General features: G+C 43.3%; 1 protein-coding gene and 1 pseudogene across 2 annotated transcripts in view; both read left to right on the forward strand.

Moving 5' to 3' along the window:
* The first annotated feature begins 4,761 nt into the window (after nt 1-4,761).
* On the forward strand, nt 4,762-6,383 carry LOC308477636 (amine oxidase [copper-containing] 3 pseudogene; annotated as a pseudogene). The gene has a single exon. The product of its transcript is annotated as an amine oxidase [copper-containing] 3 pseudogene (transcript).
* Nucleotides 6,384-11,807: 5,424 nt separating this feature from the next.
* Nucleotides 11,808-19,554, forward strand: part of LOC308478345 (amine oxidase [copper-containing] 3-like) — a 28,505-nt gene continuing 20,758 nt past the window's right edge. The window contains 2 exon segments of the mRNA XM_081007938.1: nt 11,808-12,871; nt 12,874-13,538. Coding sequence (XP_080864064.1) covers nt 11,983-12,871; nt 12,874-13,538 — 1,554 coding nt within the window. The 5' untranslated portion in view covers nt 11,808-11,982.

Here is a 19,554-nt window from a genome sequence, read left to right on the forward strand (position 1 = left end):
AGAAATGACCACAATGTACATAATCAGAATAAAAACCACAAACGAATACCCCCCCCCCCGAAAAGAGCCGCATTTTAAAAGGGTATAGGATGTCAAACAGATCAACCAAAGGCCTGGTTAAAACGCCTAAAGGTGTATAATGAAGGCGCCAGGTAAACTTCCCTGGGGAGAGCATTCCACAGATGGGGAGCCACTGCAGAGAAGGCCCGTTCTCATGTTGCCGCCTTCTGCACCTCTCGAGGAGGAGGCACATGAAGGAGGACCTCAGAAGATGATCTCAGGGTCTGGGTAGGTTCATATGGAAAGAGGTGGTACTTGAGGTATTGCGGTCCTGAGCTGTTTAAGGCTTTATAAGTCAAATTCACTCTAGCACTGATCCAGAGATGGTTACCGTGGTACCTCAGTTTTTGAACGCAATCCGATCCAGAAGACTGCTTGAGTTCCAAAACGTTCGAAAACCGAGGCGCAAAGGGCGGTCTGCAAATTCAATAGAGAAAATTGGAGGGAAAAAACTCGACAGAAGCTGTTCAACTTCTGAGGCACGTTCAAAAATGGAAGCGTTTGGAAACCGAGGTACCACTGCATCGCATATAAAAATTTACTCTGCATGTGTGGTTGAGAGATCAGAGGCGGGCAGCCCTACACCTCTTGCTGCCAAAGTGAATAGCCATACACTGCCAAGATCATTCACTGACAACCCACCTGAATTGCTCCAACATCTACATGAGAACAAGGCAGAAGGGATTGGCTGCTGTCCTGTAAACTGTGGAATACTCAGTGGAATACAGCATCTTGCGCGAAAGAAACGAAAGACAGTGCCAGCCTCTCTATCAGTCATGGCGGCCATATGCCTTCCTGTATAGTGCAAACCCTCTTTTCGAAGGGCTTCTTTATCAGAAGGGCTGTCCAGTTCAAATTTGGTTTAAAGATAAGGAACCCCAAGAAGGGAGAGCCGCAGGGACCTTGAAGTTGCCTGCTCAGTCATTCCCACCATGCTCAGATGTATTGCATTACTATTTATATCATAGCCATTGTTTCTAAATGTGCATCAACACCTTTTTGCTGACACATTCTCCTCCTCTTCTCTATGGTCTTAGCTCCTGTGTTTCATGGGCTCCAGGCTAGGAGAGAACCTTGCCTGAAACCATGGAGAGCAGCTGCCGGTCCATGTAGATAATATGGAGCTAGATGGACCAATGGAATGATTCAGTATAAAATCAGCTTCCTGTAATGTGCCTTTTTTTAAATGCCCAGTCCCCAGCATTTCAGCTGTCTAGTTCAACATACTGATTGAAAAAGAAAAACCTAAGCAGCAAAGCACTGACATTTTCCCCAACTTACCATTTGCGGTGAATATGAGGTCCTTGATTGCCATCTGCTGGTAGCAATTTCAAAATTATCTTTCAATCTGAATATACTGTAAAGGCGTGGGTGGGGAAATAAGTCACACTTTGCAGTCTTTTTTCTCCGATACACTTTCCCCCGGAAGTTGCAAGTCTTGTTTACTGCAGCCACTTCGCCCAATAAGTCATGTGTTTCATTTCTTATTAAGTACTACCAGCCTTGATGCTTTTAATAAAACTCCTGTCTCAACTAATAGTGATAGCTAACCTTCCTTTTAAAGAATGATACTTGGTTCCTGTGATCAGAAGGATCCACCCAGGATAGGTGACATGCAATAGCAGTTTAAAAATACAGCACCAATCATTCCTGTGTTTACAGATGGCATTACTAAAACCTAATGAACAGTTCAAATGCAGATGCTATATAGATATGTATCACTATTCATATAAATGTCTGGCAAGCCCTGAGGGGCTTACACTCTAAAACAGGGGTGAGCAACTGAATCAGGACAGTAGACCGGATCCTTAATTCCCACCCTGTGTCAACTTTGACAGGTGGGGAGGGCTGATAGGCAGTTACAACAGGCCCCTTTGAAGTCCATTTGCAGGTGGTTTGGGTTCACATCACACTTGCGGATCAACATTTTCTCTCTGCAGACAGAGATAAGGTAAAGGTAGGGTAAAGGATCCCTGGACGGTTAAGTCCAGTCAAAGGCAACTATGGGGTTGCGGCGCTCATCTCGCTTTCAGACTGAGGGAGCCGGCGTTTGTCCACAGACATTTTTCCAGGTCATGTGGCCAGCATGGCTAAACTGCTACTGGTGCACTGAGGACCGTGACGAGTGCCAGAGCACAGGGAAACACCATTTACCTTCCTGCCACAGTGGTACCTATTTATCGACTTGCACTGGCGTGCTTTCGAACTGCTAGGTTTGCAGAATCTGGGACAGAGCAATGGGAGCTCACCTCGTTGCGGGGATTCGAACGGCCGACCTTCCGATCAGCAAGCCCAAGAAGCTCAGTGGTTTAGACCACAGCACTACCCGCGTCCCTATAGACAGTGGTAAAAAGATGTACCTTTAACCCTAATGGATTGCTGCTGTGGGTCACTCTGCCAAGAAGGAAGCATAATGGCATAATGTCATGACAATGGATCTTGCGGCTGCCTCATAAATTGTTCCAGGATCTCGAAATGGCTCCACTGGGTGGGATGATGGTACTGTGAAAAGAAAATGCAATATTATGTTTGCTGACTGGGAACAGTTATGGACCACAGGTATGAAGTTTACGGCATGTAATGCTTTAAGAGAATATTATGAAAATGATATACAGGTGGTACATGACCCCAGTCAAGCTTGCAAAAATCTATCATTTGCCTGATAATAAATGTTGGAAATGTAAAGAAATTGAAGGCACATTCTTTCACCTTTGGTGGACGTGCCCAAGGATTAAGGCTTTCTGGGAGATGATTTATAATGAAATAAAAAAGGTATTTAAATATACCTTTCTGAAGAAACCAGAGGCCTTTCTTCTGGGCATCGTCGGCCAATTGGTGCCAAAGAAGGATGGAAATTTTTTTATGTATGCCACAACAGCAGCAAGAATACTCATTGCAAAGTATTGGAAGACACAAGATCTACCCACTCTGGAAGAATGGCAGATGAAGGTGATTGACTACATGGAATTGGCAGAAATGACTGGCAGAATCTGAGACCAGGGAGAAGAGTCGGTGAAAGAAGACTGGAAGAAATTTAAAGACTATTTACAGAAATATTGTAAAATTAAGGAATTTTAGAAGGATGTTGGATAGAAACTAAGTGGTTTCCAGCTGTAATGCTTTAAGAGATACGAAAAAAGGTTTTATAAATGGGTAAAAGCTTAATGGTAAGGACTTGCTGAACTAACAAACTGAACTGGAATACAAAAAAGGGAGGTACGAGGAGGTCCGGGGAAATAAGTGAAAGGAAGATAGGTTATGGAAAACTAACAATGTGTTTTTAATTGTTTTTATTTTGTATGTTTCCTTTTTTGTTGTTGTTATATCTTAAAAACTTTATTCTTTTTTCTGTATTTTGTATTTTCTTGTATTTTTATTTTCTGTTTTTGTATTTTTTGAAACTTTAATAAATATCATTTTAAAAAAAGAAAAGAAAATGCAATGGATAAAGGAGGAATAAATGAAAACTTTTCTGAGAGTGCAATTCTAAGAGGGTGAAGGGCTGTGTACTAGATCTATCTACTAAGTCCTACAGTCTTGCAACATCCAAGGTAGGATGTATGGGGGTTGTATCCTCACCATATATTTAAAGCACTCTTATACCACTCTAGCAGCCATAGAGAATCCTGGGAACTGGACTGTATTGAGGATGCTGACCTCACAGAGCTACAATTCCCAGAACCCTTAACAAACTAATCTTCCCAGGATTACCCACGACAGTTAAAGTGGTTTATAATAGTGGTTTAAATGTATGGTGTGGATGCCACCTCTCTCTCTTTCTCGCTTTGTGGACTTTTTTTATTTTTCAGCTCCTCCTGAATAGTCGCATAATCTCAACAACCAAAAATTGTTTTTGAGTTACTTTTAAGGAAAATCGCCAAAAAATCAATATGTCTGGATTTTTTTTACATTGGGAATTCTGCCTGGACGTAGTTTCCGATGGACAAATCCAAGATATATCTGGGAAGACCTGGACATATGGCAGCCCTAGAGAATGCCCAGTTGTGGGATATTGAACCCAGTAGCTCCAAGGCCATCACCTTCTTGCCCCACTACTCACACCCACAGAATTTCTAGTTTTCAACCCTAGCACTGGCTATCACTGGTGGAAGAACCACCAGTGGTAGTTTTACACCCATAGAACTATTCAAGAACCTAGCAGAGGTGTCTGTGGTAGATGTCCTCCTTCACTGGCAAAGCTCTTTATCTGTGGAGAGGCATCTTCACTCCTCCTTAATGACTTGCAGTCACTGTCACCGGTTCTGGGATTTTGGATTGCAGTGTTTATTTACTTGCAGGTTTTACTGGGTCTTCCACTACATGCTATTTTCAAAGAGGTTTCCCACATCTTCCTCTGTGAAACTTTTTTTTCTGCCTCTGCAGGGAGATGATTGGGTAAGAGCGGCTTATGTTTTAACTCTTTTTGTTGTCTGTGACTAATTAAATCGGGAGAAAATTGTTCAGACTTGATGAATGTGATTATTAAGGTATTAAGGTCTTGCTTTCTACTACACAAGACCTTTGAGATCCATGGTATGGGTGGTGCTTGCTTAGATCAAGAGCAGTATTCAGTTCTGAAACTCCCTTACATAACAAGTTCCTTCCCTGAGTTCCTTTAAACTTTGGTTTTGCCCTCATGCGGAATTCTGCTATTTCAGTTTGCTATCTACATTCTACAGTCTGCTTCGTGAAATCCCAGGAACCTGTTTACAGCGTTGCTGAACATGAACTTGAAATTGGCTTATCTTCTTCTAGCTCTATGCACAGCCATCATATTCATCTTGGTCTGGGCTTTCCAAAACAGAGGAGGGAAGCCAATGCTTTGTGACAGCCATCTTCAAGAGATGGGATGGGAAGAAAGAGGCCATGGAATCTACAGCCAGGTATTTGCTGATTTAACTCCAGAAGAGATCATGGAAGTGAAGATCTACCTGCAGTACAACCTGGGGGTGCCATTGGCAGAACCTCCTCAAGCCAAGCCATCGGACAACTGCATTTTTTCTATCACCCTTCAGCTTCCTCCCAAAGCTGAAGTGCTGCAATTCCTGGACCACCAAGGGAGCAGGCCTGCACGGCAAGCTCTGGCTGTACTCCATTTTGGAAACCAGCAGGACCCAAATGTCACAGAGTTTGTGGTTGGTCCTCTTCCAAATCCAATGTACCACCAAGATGTCACAGTGCAGAAGTATGGCGGGAAGTTGCCTTACTACAGAAGGTTTTTTTTGGAGAATGAGCTGAGAGAGATCCATACTTTCTTGAAGAATAGGGAATACCCCAAGGCTCCAAGCTTTATGCAGAAAGTGATTTATTACAATGGAAGCAATTTCGGATACTCCTACGGAATACCACCTGGACTAAAATCAGGAGACCGGAAAATCTGGGTTGCTCATTTCCAGAATGTCCCTGGTAGTTATCTGCATCCAGTAGGATTTGAAGTCCATGTGGATATTTGCAGCCTAGATGTTTCTCACTGGAAGGTGTTAAAAGTCTTCTATAATGGACAGTACTTTGAGGACATGGAAGATATTGAGAGACAGTTCATTACAGGACATGTTAAAGTAGCCAAGGTCAAAAAGGCTCCTTCTGATGGAGGATATTCCTCATTGAAGCAGAGGGTTCCACACCAGAGACTAGGCCCCTTGCACTATGAACCTCGTGGCCCCCGCTACCGCATCTGGAATAACCAAGTTTTCTTCATGTCCTGGAGTTTTGCCTTTGGCATAGATGCTAACAGGGGGCCACAGGTCTTTGACGTAAGGTTTAAGGGTGAGAGGATAGTCTATGAGTTAAGCTTGCAAGATGCATCTGCCATCTATGGCTCCAACAATCCAGCACCCATGCAAACCAGATACATGGATCTAAGCTTTGGCATTGGTGCACGTGTCTCTACACTCACCCAAGGTGTGGATTGTCCTTACCTGGCTACCTATTTGGACAGGAACTTTTTTCTTGATTCCTCCTTGCCTGTCACTCGCAAAGGCTCTATCTGCATCTTTGAGCAGAATGCTGAAGTCCCTGTGAGACGCCATTATGACCGCTCAGAAGGTGTATTTTATGGAGGGTTGGTTGATTCCGTTCTGGTCTTTAGGTCCGTAACTGCAGTAAATAATTATGATTACGTTTGGGATTTTATTTTTCACCAAAATGGAGCTATCGGTGTCAGGGTCCATGCAAGTGGGTACATTCAATCTGCTTTTTACTTCGGCGATGCCTTGGAATTTGGTAACAGGGTACAAGAGTGGACCCAGGGAGCGATTCACACTCACAACATTAATTTCAAGGTGGATATGGACATTGGTGGTAAGTGGATGTCTCTTCTGTGAATTTTCTGTGCTCGCTTGCTAAGAGCTAATCGCTGCTTTTTACACAGGTTCTGGTGTTATTTTGCACCCCTGTTTCTGCCCAGGGACCCCTGTTTCTGTGATTATTTCATTAGATTTCATGGAGCCTTTTGTTAAATTCGCCTTTAAGTATTTGACGAAAGGCTGCCTTTTATTTTAGCTTTATGAGAGCTCGAAGTGGCATGATTCTGTATCTGTAGCTCTTACATGTTCTCCTTGTTACAGTTTTCATGAATGGTTTCTTCATTTCCATGCCTCTCTGTCTATGAAAAGCATCAGAAAACACACATAAACAATCACTCAAGGCTCAGTGATGGACAGTTTGTAAAAAATGTGAGATGTTCTTCCTCTCCAACACCTGAAAGTCACTACCACAGACATAGAGTTTGGGCTGTCCTGTGGCTAAGACCGGCTTGGAGCTTGCACCCTAATGTTGCAGAAACCTGCCAGCTTTCGCTGTGCAACCCCACATCCCACAATAGTTCCTGACATTTCTCTTGGCATCCATACTGGAACTCATCATTAATATTTATCCAGGTAACCAAGTACTGTAGCATAAGGGAGCTGAACGTATAGATTATGTATGTATACCAGGGACAATGTAGCTGATTGTCTTTTCTGCATGTAAACTCATTGGGCTCCTCTTTGGGCTGCTCCAGATGACCTGTTTATTGAACACTCATCCTAATTTACCTGCATAAAGCTTAGCTGGAGGTTAGATTATAGCTGGTCTTCATTGAGCATTATTTTCATTTGTTTGCTGGGTAGATATACAGCAACAAAAGTCCATCCTGACTTAACAACAACAACAACAATTTATTATTTATACCCCGCCCATCTGGCTGGGTTTCCCCACCCACTCTTGGCGGCTTCCATCAGGATATTAAAAACACAGTAAAAGATAAAACATTAAAAACTTCCCTAAACAGGGCTGCCTTCAGATGTCTTCTAAAAGTCAAATAGTTGTTTATTTCTTTGACGTCTGGTGGGAGGGCATTCCACAGGTGGGCACTACTACCGAGAAGGCTCTCTGCCTGGTTCCTTGTAACTTCGCTTCTCACAGTGAGGGAAACGCCAGAAGAGAAGCACTGGTCCTCAGTGTCCCGGCTGACTGATGGGGGTGGAGACGCTCCTTCAGGTATACTGGGCCGAGGCCGTTTAGGGCTTCCAAGTTCAGCACCAACACTTCAAATTGTGCCCGGAAACATACTGGGAGCCAATGTAGGTCTTTCAGGACCTGTGTTATGTGGTCTCAGTGGCCACTCCCAGTCACCAGTCTTAGCTGCAGCATTTTGGATTAATTGCAGTTTCCGGGTCACCTTCAAAGGTAGCCCCATGTAGAGCACATTGCAGCAGTGGCGAAGCTGCATGCTCCACTACTGGGGGTGGAGAGCAGGCAGGGGTGTGGCTGGCGCCCCCAGGGGGTGTGACGCACATACCAGGGCGTGGTATGCCGCTGGCAGGTGCATGGCGTGCCGCCCGCAGGGGCGTGCCGCACGTTCTGGGGGTTTGACTCCCTGCCTGTGGGGGCGTGGCACCTGGAGTGCATGGGAGGTCCGTGGAGCATGTTGGGGGGGGGCGCTGCAATGGCTCCCTACCGGAATAGTGGTGCCAGGGGCGGTCTGCTCCCTCCACACTCCCATTCCTCTACCCGGTGCATTGCAGCAGTCTAAGTGGGAGATAACCAGAGCATGCACCACTCTGGTGAGACAGTCCATGGGCAGGTAGGGTCTCAGCCTGTGTACCAGATGGAGCTGATAAACAGCTGCCCTGGACACAGAATTGACCTGCCCTCCATGGACATCTGTGAGTCCAAAATGAATCCCAGGCTGCGCACCTGGTCCTTCAGAGGCACAGTTACCCTATTCAGGATCAGGGAGTCCTCCACACCAGCCCGTCTCCTGTTCCCCAAGAACAGTACTTCTGTCTTTTCAGGATTCAACCCTACCTGTGGGTTACTTGTGCAACTTCCCATTACCCATTCATTCATCCCACACAATCCAATGCATTTCCTAACCACAAAATCTCATCTAAAAAAAATTAAAAATCAAGTGGGTTTGTTGCACCAGCTACCTTTGATCCACTTTAATTGCACAAACCTGAAGTTCCAGTATGTGCTTGAATCTTTCATACTGGCAGTCTGGAGGCACCCTTTGAGGAACACTGAATCAAGGCATCATACGTTAAAATTAAATCCATGTGTGTTGCATCTTTAGCAGGTTTCAGGGGCAAGCAAACCTGATTTTTAGGCAGTACTGCAGCACTCCCAATGCTGTTTTGTTCCCATGAAAATCACCCCTGCTCAGAAATTCATCGGGGGGTGGGGTGGGGAAGATCCCATTGGTGCCAAGGATTTCCATCCCACATGGGTAATTTCATGCAGGATAGGATGTCAGCTTAGCAGAATTAAACATACCGGTAGCTTACCTGTGGGCTGCAGTCCTAATACTAACTGGGCCTTCCCACTTGGTATTAGTTCATTAAAAAAAAAAAAAACCTGTACATAATGCTGCGTATTATGAATTTTGTGCCACGTGTAGTTAGGCTGTAAGTGACAATGGCTAAGAAAGAGAAAAATCCACCTTTGCAGTTCTCCTTGGTTGTCAGGTCAGTGTGGTGTAGTGGTTAAGAGCGGTGGACTCGTAATCTGGTGAACCGGGTTCGATTCCCTCTCCTCCACATGCAGCTGCTGGGTCTCTCAGCCTCACTCACCTCACAAAGTGTTTGTTGTGGGGGAGGAAGGGAAAGGAGAATGTTAGCCACTTTGAGACTCCTTCGGGTAGTGATAAAGCGGGATATCAAATCCAAACTCCTCCTTCTCTTCTTCTCCTTCTCCTTTAGCCCTCTTTCTCTAGCATCCAAAGTTTCCCATCTCACCCTCTCTGCTGCAGTGCCAGACATCTCCTCCAAAAAGCTTCTGCTGGAAGAGTGGGAACCCACAATTCCTTTTAATTGTGTAGCGAACAGTTACCTTTGCATTAGTTAATTGATTTATTATGTGATTCAGTCAAGGCCAATGTTGTGCAGGTTTACTCACAAATACAGATTTCTTGCTGACTTGCATTATGGGTCACCTGATGCATGCCTGCCATCTCCTGCCACACTCTCTACGATCTCCCAATCTTATGTTCCCCGCCATGCAAAACTGTTTCTACATGACTTTCCAGAAGCTGTGAATGTACCAAGGGCACAGTTCAAAGATAGCTATCGAATGCAATGAAATGTGAGCATGAAAGCGCTGTCTCCATTGAAACGAGAACTAAGGATGATCTGATCGCCATAGGAATAACTGAATGTAAGCAGCTTTTCTGTGAATTGCCCTCTAAGCTGTGCTATAAGTGCTTGTCACTTAAAGCATCTACAAATTCTCTCATGTACTGAACAGCATGGGAATTGTAATGTTGCATATGCACCATACATTTAAGGCATACCGGTGCTGGGAATTGAAGTAGTGATGGGTAAACTACAGTTCCCAGGATTCTTTGGGAGATACGTGCTTTAAATGTACAGTGTGTATGCAGCCTAAGTTAAGCCAATTTATAATTTGCTCTTCTTGTCTCAGTCTTCCTCTGCCCCCTGGAGGTAATGCTACACTAAGAGTCAGAAGGAGGTTACATGTCAAGTGTACCGTAAGTAGATAAATAGGTACCACTCCGGCGGGAAAGTAAACAGCGTTTCCGTGCGCTGCTCTGGTTCACCAGAAGCGGCTTAGTCATGCCGGCCACATGACCTGGAAGCTGTACACCGGCTCCCTCGGCCAATAAAGCGAGATGAGCACTGCAACCCCAGAGTTGGTCACGACTGGACCTAATGGTCAGGGGTCCCTTTACCTTTACCTATACCCCCTATGCCCTTGAGTGCAGTGGAAGATACCTTCCTTTCCCCTATATTGGAGTAAGAGTCAACTGCCAATCAAACTTGGGGGAAGCTGCCATCTTGCCCTTCACCTCAGGCAGCAAAATGTCTTGAGCTGGCCATTACACTGATGGGGCTTGTTAGGTGAATCTCACTCTGTAATATGTCAGGATTAAGTAAGCTGGATACTTTTCAATTCTCAGCTATGAATTCTGGCAACCTGCAAAGCTTGTTTTAAGCTGCAGGGCACAAGCAAAACCAGCCAGGTAACTATTCAAGAATTACCAAAACATCAAACTTGCTCTGCCTTTCTCAGAAACTGTGCTGATAAATTAATCCAGTCGCTCATTAATTTAAGGCCAGTGCTATGCAGGATTACTCACAAGTGAGGGACTCTTGCTGACTATCGTTTTGTGTCACCTGATGCTTGCAGTCTCCTTCCACTGTCTCTATGATCTATCAATCTTCTATTCCCCAGTAGGCATAGCCTTTTTCTCCCAACACATGACATTCTCTCTGATCCAAATAGTCAGCATATAAGGAAAGCAGAGAGTCAGCTTTAGTGTTTTCGCCAGTCTACAGAAGAATGGGACTGGGATGAAAAACCAAGTGCAATGGAAATTAATTTGTAAGCCGGCATAACAATGTGAAATGCCATTTGCATGCTATGGAGGTTGAGGCAGGTGCTATAATGTACACTTCCAGTACCGAGACGTAGAATACCCGTCATAGAGAATCACAGGAGCTTGTTAAGGCTGCTGACCTCACAGAGCTACAATTCCCAGCACATTTACAGGATTCTCCATGACTGTTAAAGTGGTGTAATAGTGCTTTGAGAGTGCACAAGGCGGGTGTAGAGAGCATGCACAATTGTGGGCATCTCTGGTGAATGGAGAGGTCTTGAATCCAGTAGATCCAAGGCCATCGCCATCTTGCCTTGCTCGCACAATGTCAACTTTCAGCCCTAACACTGGATACTGGAGCTCTATGCTGATGGATCATTCATGAGCATCTTCCATTGGCAAAGCTCTTCATTATCAGAGAGGCAGCTCCACTCCCTCCTAACGTAAGGTTACCAGTTTTTTTTCCAAGGAATCCAGGGGCACTTTTCAACTTCAGTTGGAATGATAGGATTTTGTCAGGGGACTGATTTGTAAATCCAGGGACTGTCCCCAGGAAACGGGGACGTCTGGTAACCTTATCCTAACCACCTCCAGTCTCTGTCAGCAGTCCTGAAGATTTGGACTTCAGTATTACCCTTCTGTAGAAAATTCAGTAGAATTCAGTGATGCGTCAACTTCAAGAATTAGGCACATGTGGATCAGTTGGCTCTCACATTTGATCCTGTTTTCAAATATATTCCCCACATCTTCCTCCTCGAAACATTTTTTTTTGGGGCTGCTTCTGCACAAAGACAATTGCTTAATGGCAGTTTATGTTTCAACTGCTTGTGTAGGCTGTGTCTAATCCAATTACGAGAAAGGTGTTCAGACTTGACAGATAAGCTAATTAAGGTGTGAATGTGTACATCATTCCTTTGCTCTGTGAAAGACCTTGGAGATGCATCACATTAGGTGGTGTTTGCATAGATGAAGAAAACCACGCAGTTTTGAAACTCACTTGCAGAGCTGGTCTTTCCCCCGACTTTCTTCGAAATTCAGGTTTTTTTACTTATTTATTAAAAAAACCCAACAACTCCAGGAACCTGCTTACAGTGTTGCTGAACATGAACTTGAAATTGGCTTATCTTCTCCTAGCTCTGTGCACAGCTATCATATTCATCTTGGTCTGGGCTTTCCAAAGCAGAGGAGGGAATCCCATGCTTTGTGACAGCCATCTTCAGGAGATGGGACTGGAGGAAAGAAGCCATGGTGTCTACAGCCAGGTATTTGCTGATTTAACTCCGGAAGAGATCATGGAAGTGAAGATCTATCTGCAGTACAACCTGGGGGTGCCATTGGTAGAACCTTCTCAAGCCAAGCCATCAGACAACTGCATTTTTTCCATCACCCTTCAGCTTCCTCCCAAAGCTGAAGTGCTGCAATTCTTGGACCACCAAGGGAGCAGACCTGCACGGCAAGCTCTGGCTGTACTCCATTTTGGAAACCAGCAGGACCCAAATGTCACAGAGTTTGTGGTTGGTCCTCTTCCAAATCCAATGTACCACCAAGATGTCACAGTGCAGAAGTATGGAGGGAAGTTGCCTTACTACAGAAGGTTTCTCCTAAATAATGAATTCAAGGAAATCCATACTTTCCTGAAGAACAAGGAATACCCCAAGGCTGCAAACTTTATGCAGGAAGTACTTTATTACAATGGAAGCAATTTCGCATACTACCATGGATTGCCACCCGGATTAAAATCAGGAGACCGGAGAATCTGGGTTGCTCATTTCCAGAATGTGCCTGGTAGTTATCTGCATCCATTTGGATTTGACATCCAGGTTGATCTTAGCAGCCTCAACATTTCTCACTGGAAGGTGTTAAAAGTCTTCTATAATGGACAGTACTTTGAGGACATGGAAGATATTGAGAGGCAGTTCATTACGGGACATGTTAAAGTAGCCAAGGTCAAAAAGGCTCCTTCTGACGGAGGATATTCCTCATTGAAGCAGAGGGTTCCACACCAGAGACTAGGTCTCTGCAGTATGAACCTCGTGGTCCCCGCTACCACATCTGGAATAACCAAGTTTTCTTCATGTCCTGGAGTTTTGCCTTTGGCATAGATGCTAATAGGGGACCACGGATCTTTGATGTTAGGTTTAAGGGTGAGAGGATAGTTTATGAGTTAAGCTTGCAAGAGGGAGGTTCCATCTATGGCTCCAACAATCCAGCGTCTATGCTGACCAGATACATGGACTTAAGCTTTGGCATTGGTTCAAGTGGCTCCACTCTCACCCAAGGCGTGGATTGTCCTTACCTGGCTACCTATTTGGACAGGCACTATTTTCTTGATTCCTCCTTGCCTGTCACTCGCAAAAACTCTATCTGCATCTTTGAGCAGAATGCTGAGGTCCCTGTGAGACGCCATTATGACCGCTCAGAGCCTCCGTTTTACGGAGGGTTGGTTGATTCCGTTCTGGTCTTTAGGTCCATATCTTCAGTTGCTAATTATGATTATGTTTGGGATTTTAAATTTCATCAAAATGGAGCTGTCGGAGTTAGTATCCATGCAAGTGGGTACATTCAATCTGCTTTTTACTTTGGCGATGCCTTGGAATTTGGAAACAGAGTTGAAGAGTGGGCACTGGGAGACATTCACACTCACAACATTAATTTCAAGGTGGACATGGACATTGGTGGTAAGTGTACACCTCTTTTGTAACTTTTATGAATTGCCATAATTTCTATTGCTGATAGCGGCTTACTTGCTGCCAGCTAATAGCTGCTTTTTGAGTGGTTCTGATGTTATTTTGTTTCCCAGTTCTGCAGATGGACCTATTTTCATGTTTCATGGAGTATTCATGAGTGGGTGTTTTCCCCCCTCACCTGGCAGGATGCTGCATCATCCTAGGATGTAGATTATTGTCGAAGTGTGTGGTGTGTGTGTAGGAGGGAATTGTGTGAGAAAGTTTGGGCTGATTCTGGAACCTGGAGACAGAGACATGTGCTGAACCCAAGTTGTGTCAGGGGGGTTTCCCTGGATGCCTGATGGAGAAGCACAATCTGTTAATGCTGTGCTCCCATCCATCCTAGGCTCAGGTTCCATATATGTGTAAATAAAACCAAACATTCTATAGACATCACCGTCTCCACTGACCTTCATTCCATGGAAACAGAACCCTGGGGAAAGCGCTAGGCATTCCTGAAGTCTCTCCTCAAAACATGTCCTAAGGGAGGCAAATCCATGTCTGCTTCTTATTTCAATGAATTATGAATGCACATCGTTCTCAAAGTATTATACGGGCCCTTTGGGGCCACCGGTTGAGCCCAGTATATTTCTATTTAACCTATTTTAAGACCAAGGTCCATCTAGTGGCAGGCAGGTGGTGGGGGCCGGTCACTTCACTTTTGGTAGTGAAACAGAGCAATATCCACAGCAGGGTTGAAAGGCTTCCTATTGAATAGATTCGGGAGTGAATTTAAAACACAATAGTACATTCCGAGAACATTTTGTTATGATTACTTTATATTAATCAGAGAAGTACATGCTCCTCAGAAATAGATCCACATGAGCTAAAACATAATTGATGGAGATTGCCTCCATGTCAGTGCCTAGGACTTGCCGATCGCATGGTCAGCGGTTTGAATCCCCATGGCGGGGTGAGCTCCCGTCTTTCGGTCCCAGCTCCTGCCCACCTAGCAGTTCGAAAGCACCCTTAAGTGCAAGTAGATAAATAGGTACCGCTTTATAGGGGAAGGTAAACGGCGTTTCTGTGTGCTGCGCTGGTGCCGACTCGCCAGAGCAGCTTCGTCACGCTGGCCACGTGACCCGGAAGTGTCTCCGGACAGCGCTGGCCCCCGGCCTCTTAAGCGAGACGGGCGCGCAACCCCAGAGTCGGTCACGACTGACCCGTACGGGAAGGGGTACCTTTACCTTTACCTTTAAGTTAGGTTCATTCATTTCAAGGGGTCTTCTCTGAGGAAAACTTAGTTGAATGCCAACGGTTGAAGGCTACCTTGCTCTCTTTTTTTACATGAACTACTTTTTCTCATCCACAGGCAATTTGTAGACATGATTTACCTATTTAATTTGTTACGTTAAGGTCCCATCTTTCCTCCAAGATTAGGGGGTTGCACTAGATGACCCTCGGGGTCCCTTCCAGTTCTATGATTCTATGAAACTCAATCTAAATGCTTCCACCTGGCCACCTGACCAAGATCTCCCTCATTTCCCAGTAAGGGCTGCTTTGTTGCCATGGGCAGCCATCCAAGGAGGCCCGGGAGCCATGGGACCAGCCAGTAGCCAGGGCTGAAGCCTAAGGGTTATATTCAGTGTAGAACTAAGGACATGCTAGGCATCCGGGGCAAAGACCAAGACAACAACAAAGGACTAAACAAAAGAAGGGACTAAGGTGTAAACCAGTAATACTGGAGCACACCAGAAGATCTTGTTATCTGAGTAAAGCTTAGCAAGAAAAAGTCTTTCCTGTCCAGGATAATCCAATGGCTAGTTTGGAGTCAGCCCATGGTCTGAAGAACTTCACTGAGAAACTCAGACTTGCCATCCAATGGTTCACCACATGGGGGTATTGCACCGAGACTGAGCAGTTCCTGACAATTATGTGTCTTCAGGTCATGTCTTGAGGAATCCATCCACCCACTCTGCTCCCCACTAGGCTTTCTCATTCAATTTTAGAGTAGCTGCTGTTTTAAAAAGAATTCAAATACTACTGCTTCTTTGGCTATGTCCCCCTGAAATCCTGCTGATCCAGGACAACAGAGAAGGATAAATCTCTTCTCCACATAAAATACTGTATTTTTTGCACCATAACACTCACTTTTTTCCTCCTAGAAAGTAAGGGGAAATGTCTGTGCGTGTTATGGAGGAAATGCCTACGGGTGGCATGCCTACAGATTTTCCTCCTCTAAAAACTACGTGCATGTTATGGTCGGGTGCGTGTTATAGAGCGAAAAATACGGTAATTTCCTTTTATGAAGACGATTATTTCCCACTAGAGGGTGGTAAAACCACTTGAGATCCAAACTGTCATTGAATTACATAAAGGCCTACTATGCAGATTTCTTCATGACCTTTCACAATGCAAAGAAAGCTCTTGACTTTAATGAAATCTAAGCATGAGAGTAGGGATGCGGGTGGCGCTGTGGGTTAAACCACAGAGCCTAGGACTTGCCGATCAGAAGGTCGGCAGTTCGAATCCCCACGATGGGGTGAGCTCCCGTTGCTTGGTCCCTGCTCCTGCCAACCTAGTAGTTTGAAAGCATGTCTTTTTTTTTTTTAATGATATTTATTAAAATTTCAAAAACAAAAAATTACGTAGTTAAAAATAAAAAAGACAAGGTAAAATACAAAAAAAGAGAAAAAACATACAAAATACAAAGTATAGAATTTTTTTTTAGAAAAAACACTTAAAAACAAATTAATCCTTCCATATCTTACATTTCATTTCCTTACTTCCCTGACCTCCTCTCACCTCCCTTTTTTGTATTCCAATTCCATTGGTTAATTCAGCAATTCCTTTCCCTCTTTGTTTTTATCTTAATCCTTTAACTTAATATATTATAGCTTTAGATTCTCACCTATTAACCATCCATTTTTGCATACACCTTTATGACATTGCTGCTAAAACCACTTAACTTCATTCTGACATCATTCTAACATTCATTAATTTTACAATATTTCTGTAAGTAGTCTTTAAATTTCTTCCAATCTTCTTCCACCGACTCTTCACCCTGGTCTCGGATTCTGCCAGTCATTTCCGCCAGTTCCATGTAGTCCATCACCTTCATCTGCCATTCTTCCAGAGTGGGTAGATCTTGTGTCTTCCAATACTTTGCAATAAGTATTCTTGCTGCTGTTGTAGCATACATAAAGAAAATTCTGTCCTTCTTTGGCACCATTTGGCCGACCATGCCCACGAGAAAGGCCTCTGGTTTCTTCAGAAAGGTATATTTAAATACCCTTTTCATTTCATTATAAATCATCTCCCAGAAAGCCTTAATCCTTGGGCACGTCCACCAAAGGTGAAAGAATGTACCTTCAGTTTCTTTACATTTCCAACATTTATTGTCGGGCAAATGATAGATTTTTGCAAGCTTGACTGGTGCCATGTACCACCTGTATATCATTTTCATAATATTCTCTCTTAGGGCATTGCATGCCGTGAACTTCATACCTGTGGTCCATAACTGTTCCCAGTCAGCCATCATTATGTTATGTCCAACGTCTTGTGCCCATTTAATCATAGCAGATTTCACCGTTTCATCCTGAGTATTCCATTTCAACAGCAAGTTATACATCTTTGATAAAGTCTTAGTTTTGGGTTCTAACAGTTCTGTTTCTAATTTTGATTTTTCCACCTGGAAACCAATTTTCTTGTCCGAATTATATGCCTCCATTATCTGATAATAATGAAGCCAATCTCGCACTTTGTTTTTTAGTTTCTCAAAACTCTGCAATTTTAATCTGTCTCCCTCTTGTTCCAGAATTTCCCAATATTTCGGCCATTTGGCCTCCATATTGAGCTTTTTCAGTGCTTTCGCTTCCATCGGTGACAACCACCTTGGTTTTCCAATAAATCCTTATATCTTATCCAGACATTAAACAATGCTTTCCTGACAATATGATTCTTAAATGCTTTATGTGCTTTGACTTTGTCATACCACAAATATGCATGCCATCCAAATACATTATTGAAACCTTCTAAGTCCAAAATGTCTGTGTTTTCAAGAAGCAGCCATTCTTTCAGCCAGCAAAAAGCTGCTGATTCATAATAAAGCTTAAGGTCTGGCAGGGCAAATCTACCTCTTTCCTTTGCATCCGTTAATATTTTGAATTTTATTCTGGGCTTCTTGCCCTGCCAGACAAATCTAGAAATATCTCTCTGCCACTTCTTGAAGCAATCCATTTTGTCCAAAACTTGCAATGTTTGAAACAAAAACAACATTCTAGGCAATGCATTCATTTTTATCGCAGCAATACGGCCTAGCAGTGAAAGCTTCAAATTTGACCAAATTTCTAAATCCTTTTTCACTTCAGCCCAACATTTTTCATAATTGTCTTTAAATAGATTTCCATTTTTAGCTGTCATATTAATCCCCAGGTATTTCACTTTCTTAACCACGGTTAAACCTGTCTCATTCTGAATCCTCTCTCTCTCCATCGTAGTTAAATTTTTCTCTAAGACCTTTGTTTTTGACTTATTCAGTTTAAATCCTGCAACCTGACCAAATTCTTGAATCAGTTCCAAAACCCTTTTAGTACTAGATTCTGGCTCCTGTAACGTCGATACTAAGTCATCTGCAAATGCTCTCAACTTGTACTGTTTAGCTCCGACTTGCATACCTTTAACCAACTGGTCCCTTCTAATCATATTCAGCAGGACCTCCAGGACCGATATAAAAAGCAATGGGGAGATTGGGCAACCTTGTCGTGTCCCTTTTTCTATCTTAAATTCTTCTGTCACCACGTTATTTACAATTAATTTAGCCTTTTGTTCTGAATAAATTGCACTTATACCATTTTCAAAACCATGGCCTACCCCCATCCCCTGTAGGTTCTTCTTCATAAAACTCCAAGAAATATTGTCAAAAGCTTTCTCCGCGTCCACAAATATCAGAACTGCCTTAGTATTTATGTTCACTTGTAATTTTTCTAAAATATTGATTATGTTTCTCACATTATCAGATAGATGTCTACCCGGGAGAAAGCCTGCTTGGTCTTTATGTATCTCTTCCACTAGCACTCTTTTTAGTCTTTTAGCCAAAATGTCTGCAAAGATTTTGTAATCCACATTGAGCAGTGATATGGGGCGGTAGTTCTTAAGCTGGGTCTTTTCAGTCTCTGTTTTCGGTACAAGTGTAATATACGCTTCTTTCCACGACTCTGGTGCCCTTTTTCCACCCATTATTTCGTTACAGACTTCTTTTAGAGGTTGTACTAGCCATTCTTTTAAAGATCTGTAGTATCTAGAAGTCAGTCCATCCGGTCCTGGAGATTTACCTAGTTGCATATTCTGAATGGCACCTTCTACCTCCTGTTCAGTTATTTTATAGTTCAACATTAATTTATTTTCTTGAGAGATTTTTTGTAATCCATTTGTTTTCAAAAATCGGTCTACGTCAATTTCTTTCTGTGGCCCTTGTGTATATAGTTGTTTAAAGTACCTCTGGAAACAGTTTCTAATCTCAACTGGGTTCTGTATATTCCTTCCTTCCACTTCTAAATTTGTAACAGTATTTAATTTTTGTCTTTTTTTCATTTGCCAGGCCAATAATTTCCCACATTTATTGGCCGACTCAAATGTCTTTTGTCTCATTTGTTTAATTTTCCATTCTATCTCCTGATTCATCATTTTCATATATTGTACTTGATATAACTTTATTTCTCTCAGTATCTCTTGCGACTTTGGTTTTGCTCTCAATTTCTTTTCACTTTCCTTTATTTTCTCCAGTATTTTATCCTTCTTTTCATTTTGGATTCTCTTCTTTAATGCATTCTGTTGTATCAAGAACCCTCTCATAACAGCTTTGCTTGCGTCCCAGATTACTCTTTTTTCAACATTGGTGTTCATATTTATCTCAAAATAGTCTCTCAAGGTTTTTTGGGCCTTCTTAATCACTTCTTCATCTCTAAATAAGGTGTCATTCATCCTCCATCTGAAGGAACCGGTTGGTGT

The sequence above is a fragment of the Podarcis pityusensis genome (genome assembly GCF_964106645.2).
Source record: "Podarcis pityusensis genome assembly, chromosome: 5".
In the NCBI taxonomy this organism is placed as follows: Eukaryota; Metazoa; Chordata; class Lepidosauria; order Squamata; family Lacertidae; genus Podarcis; species Podarcis pityusensis.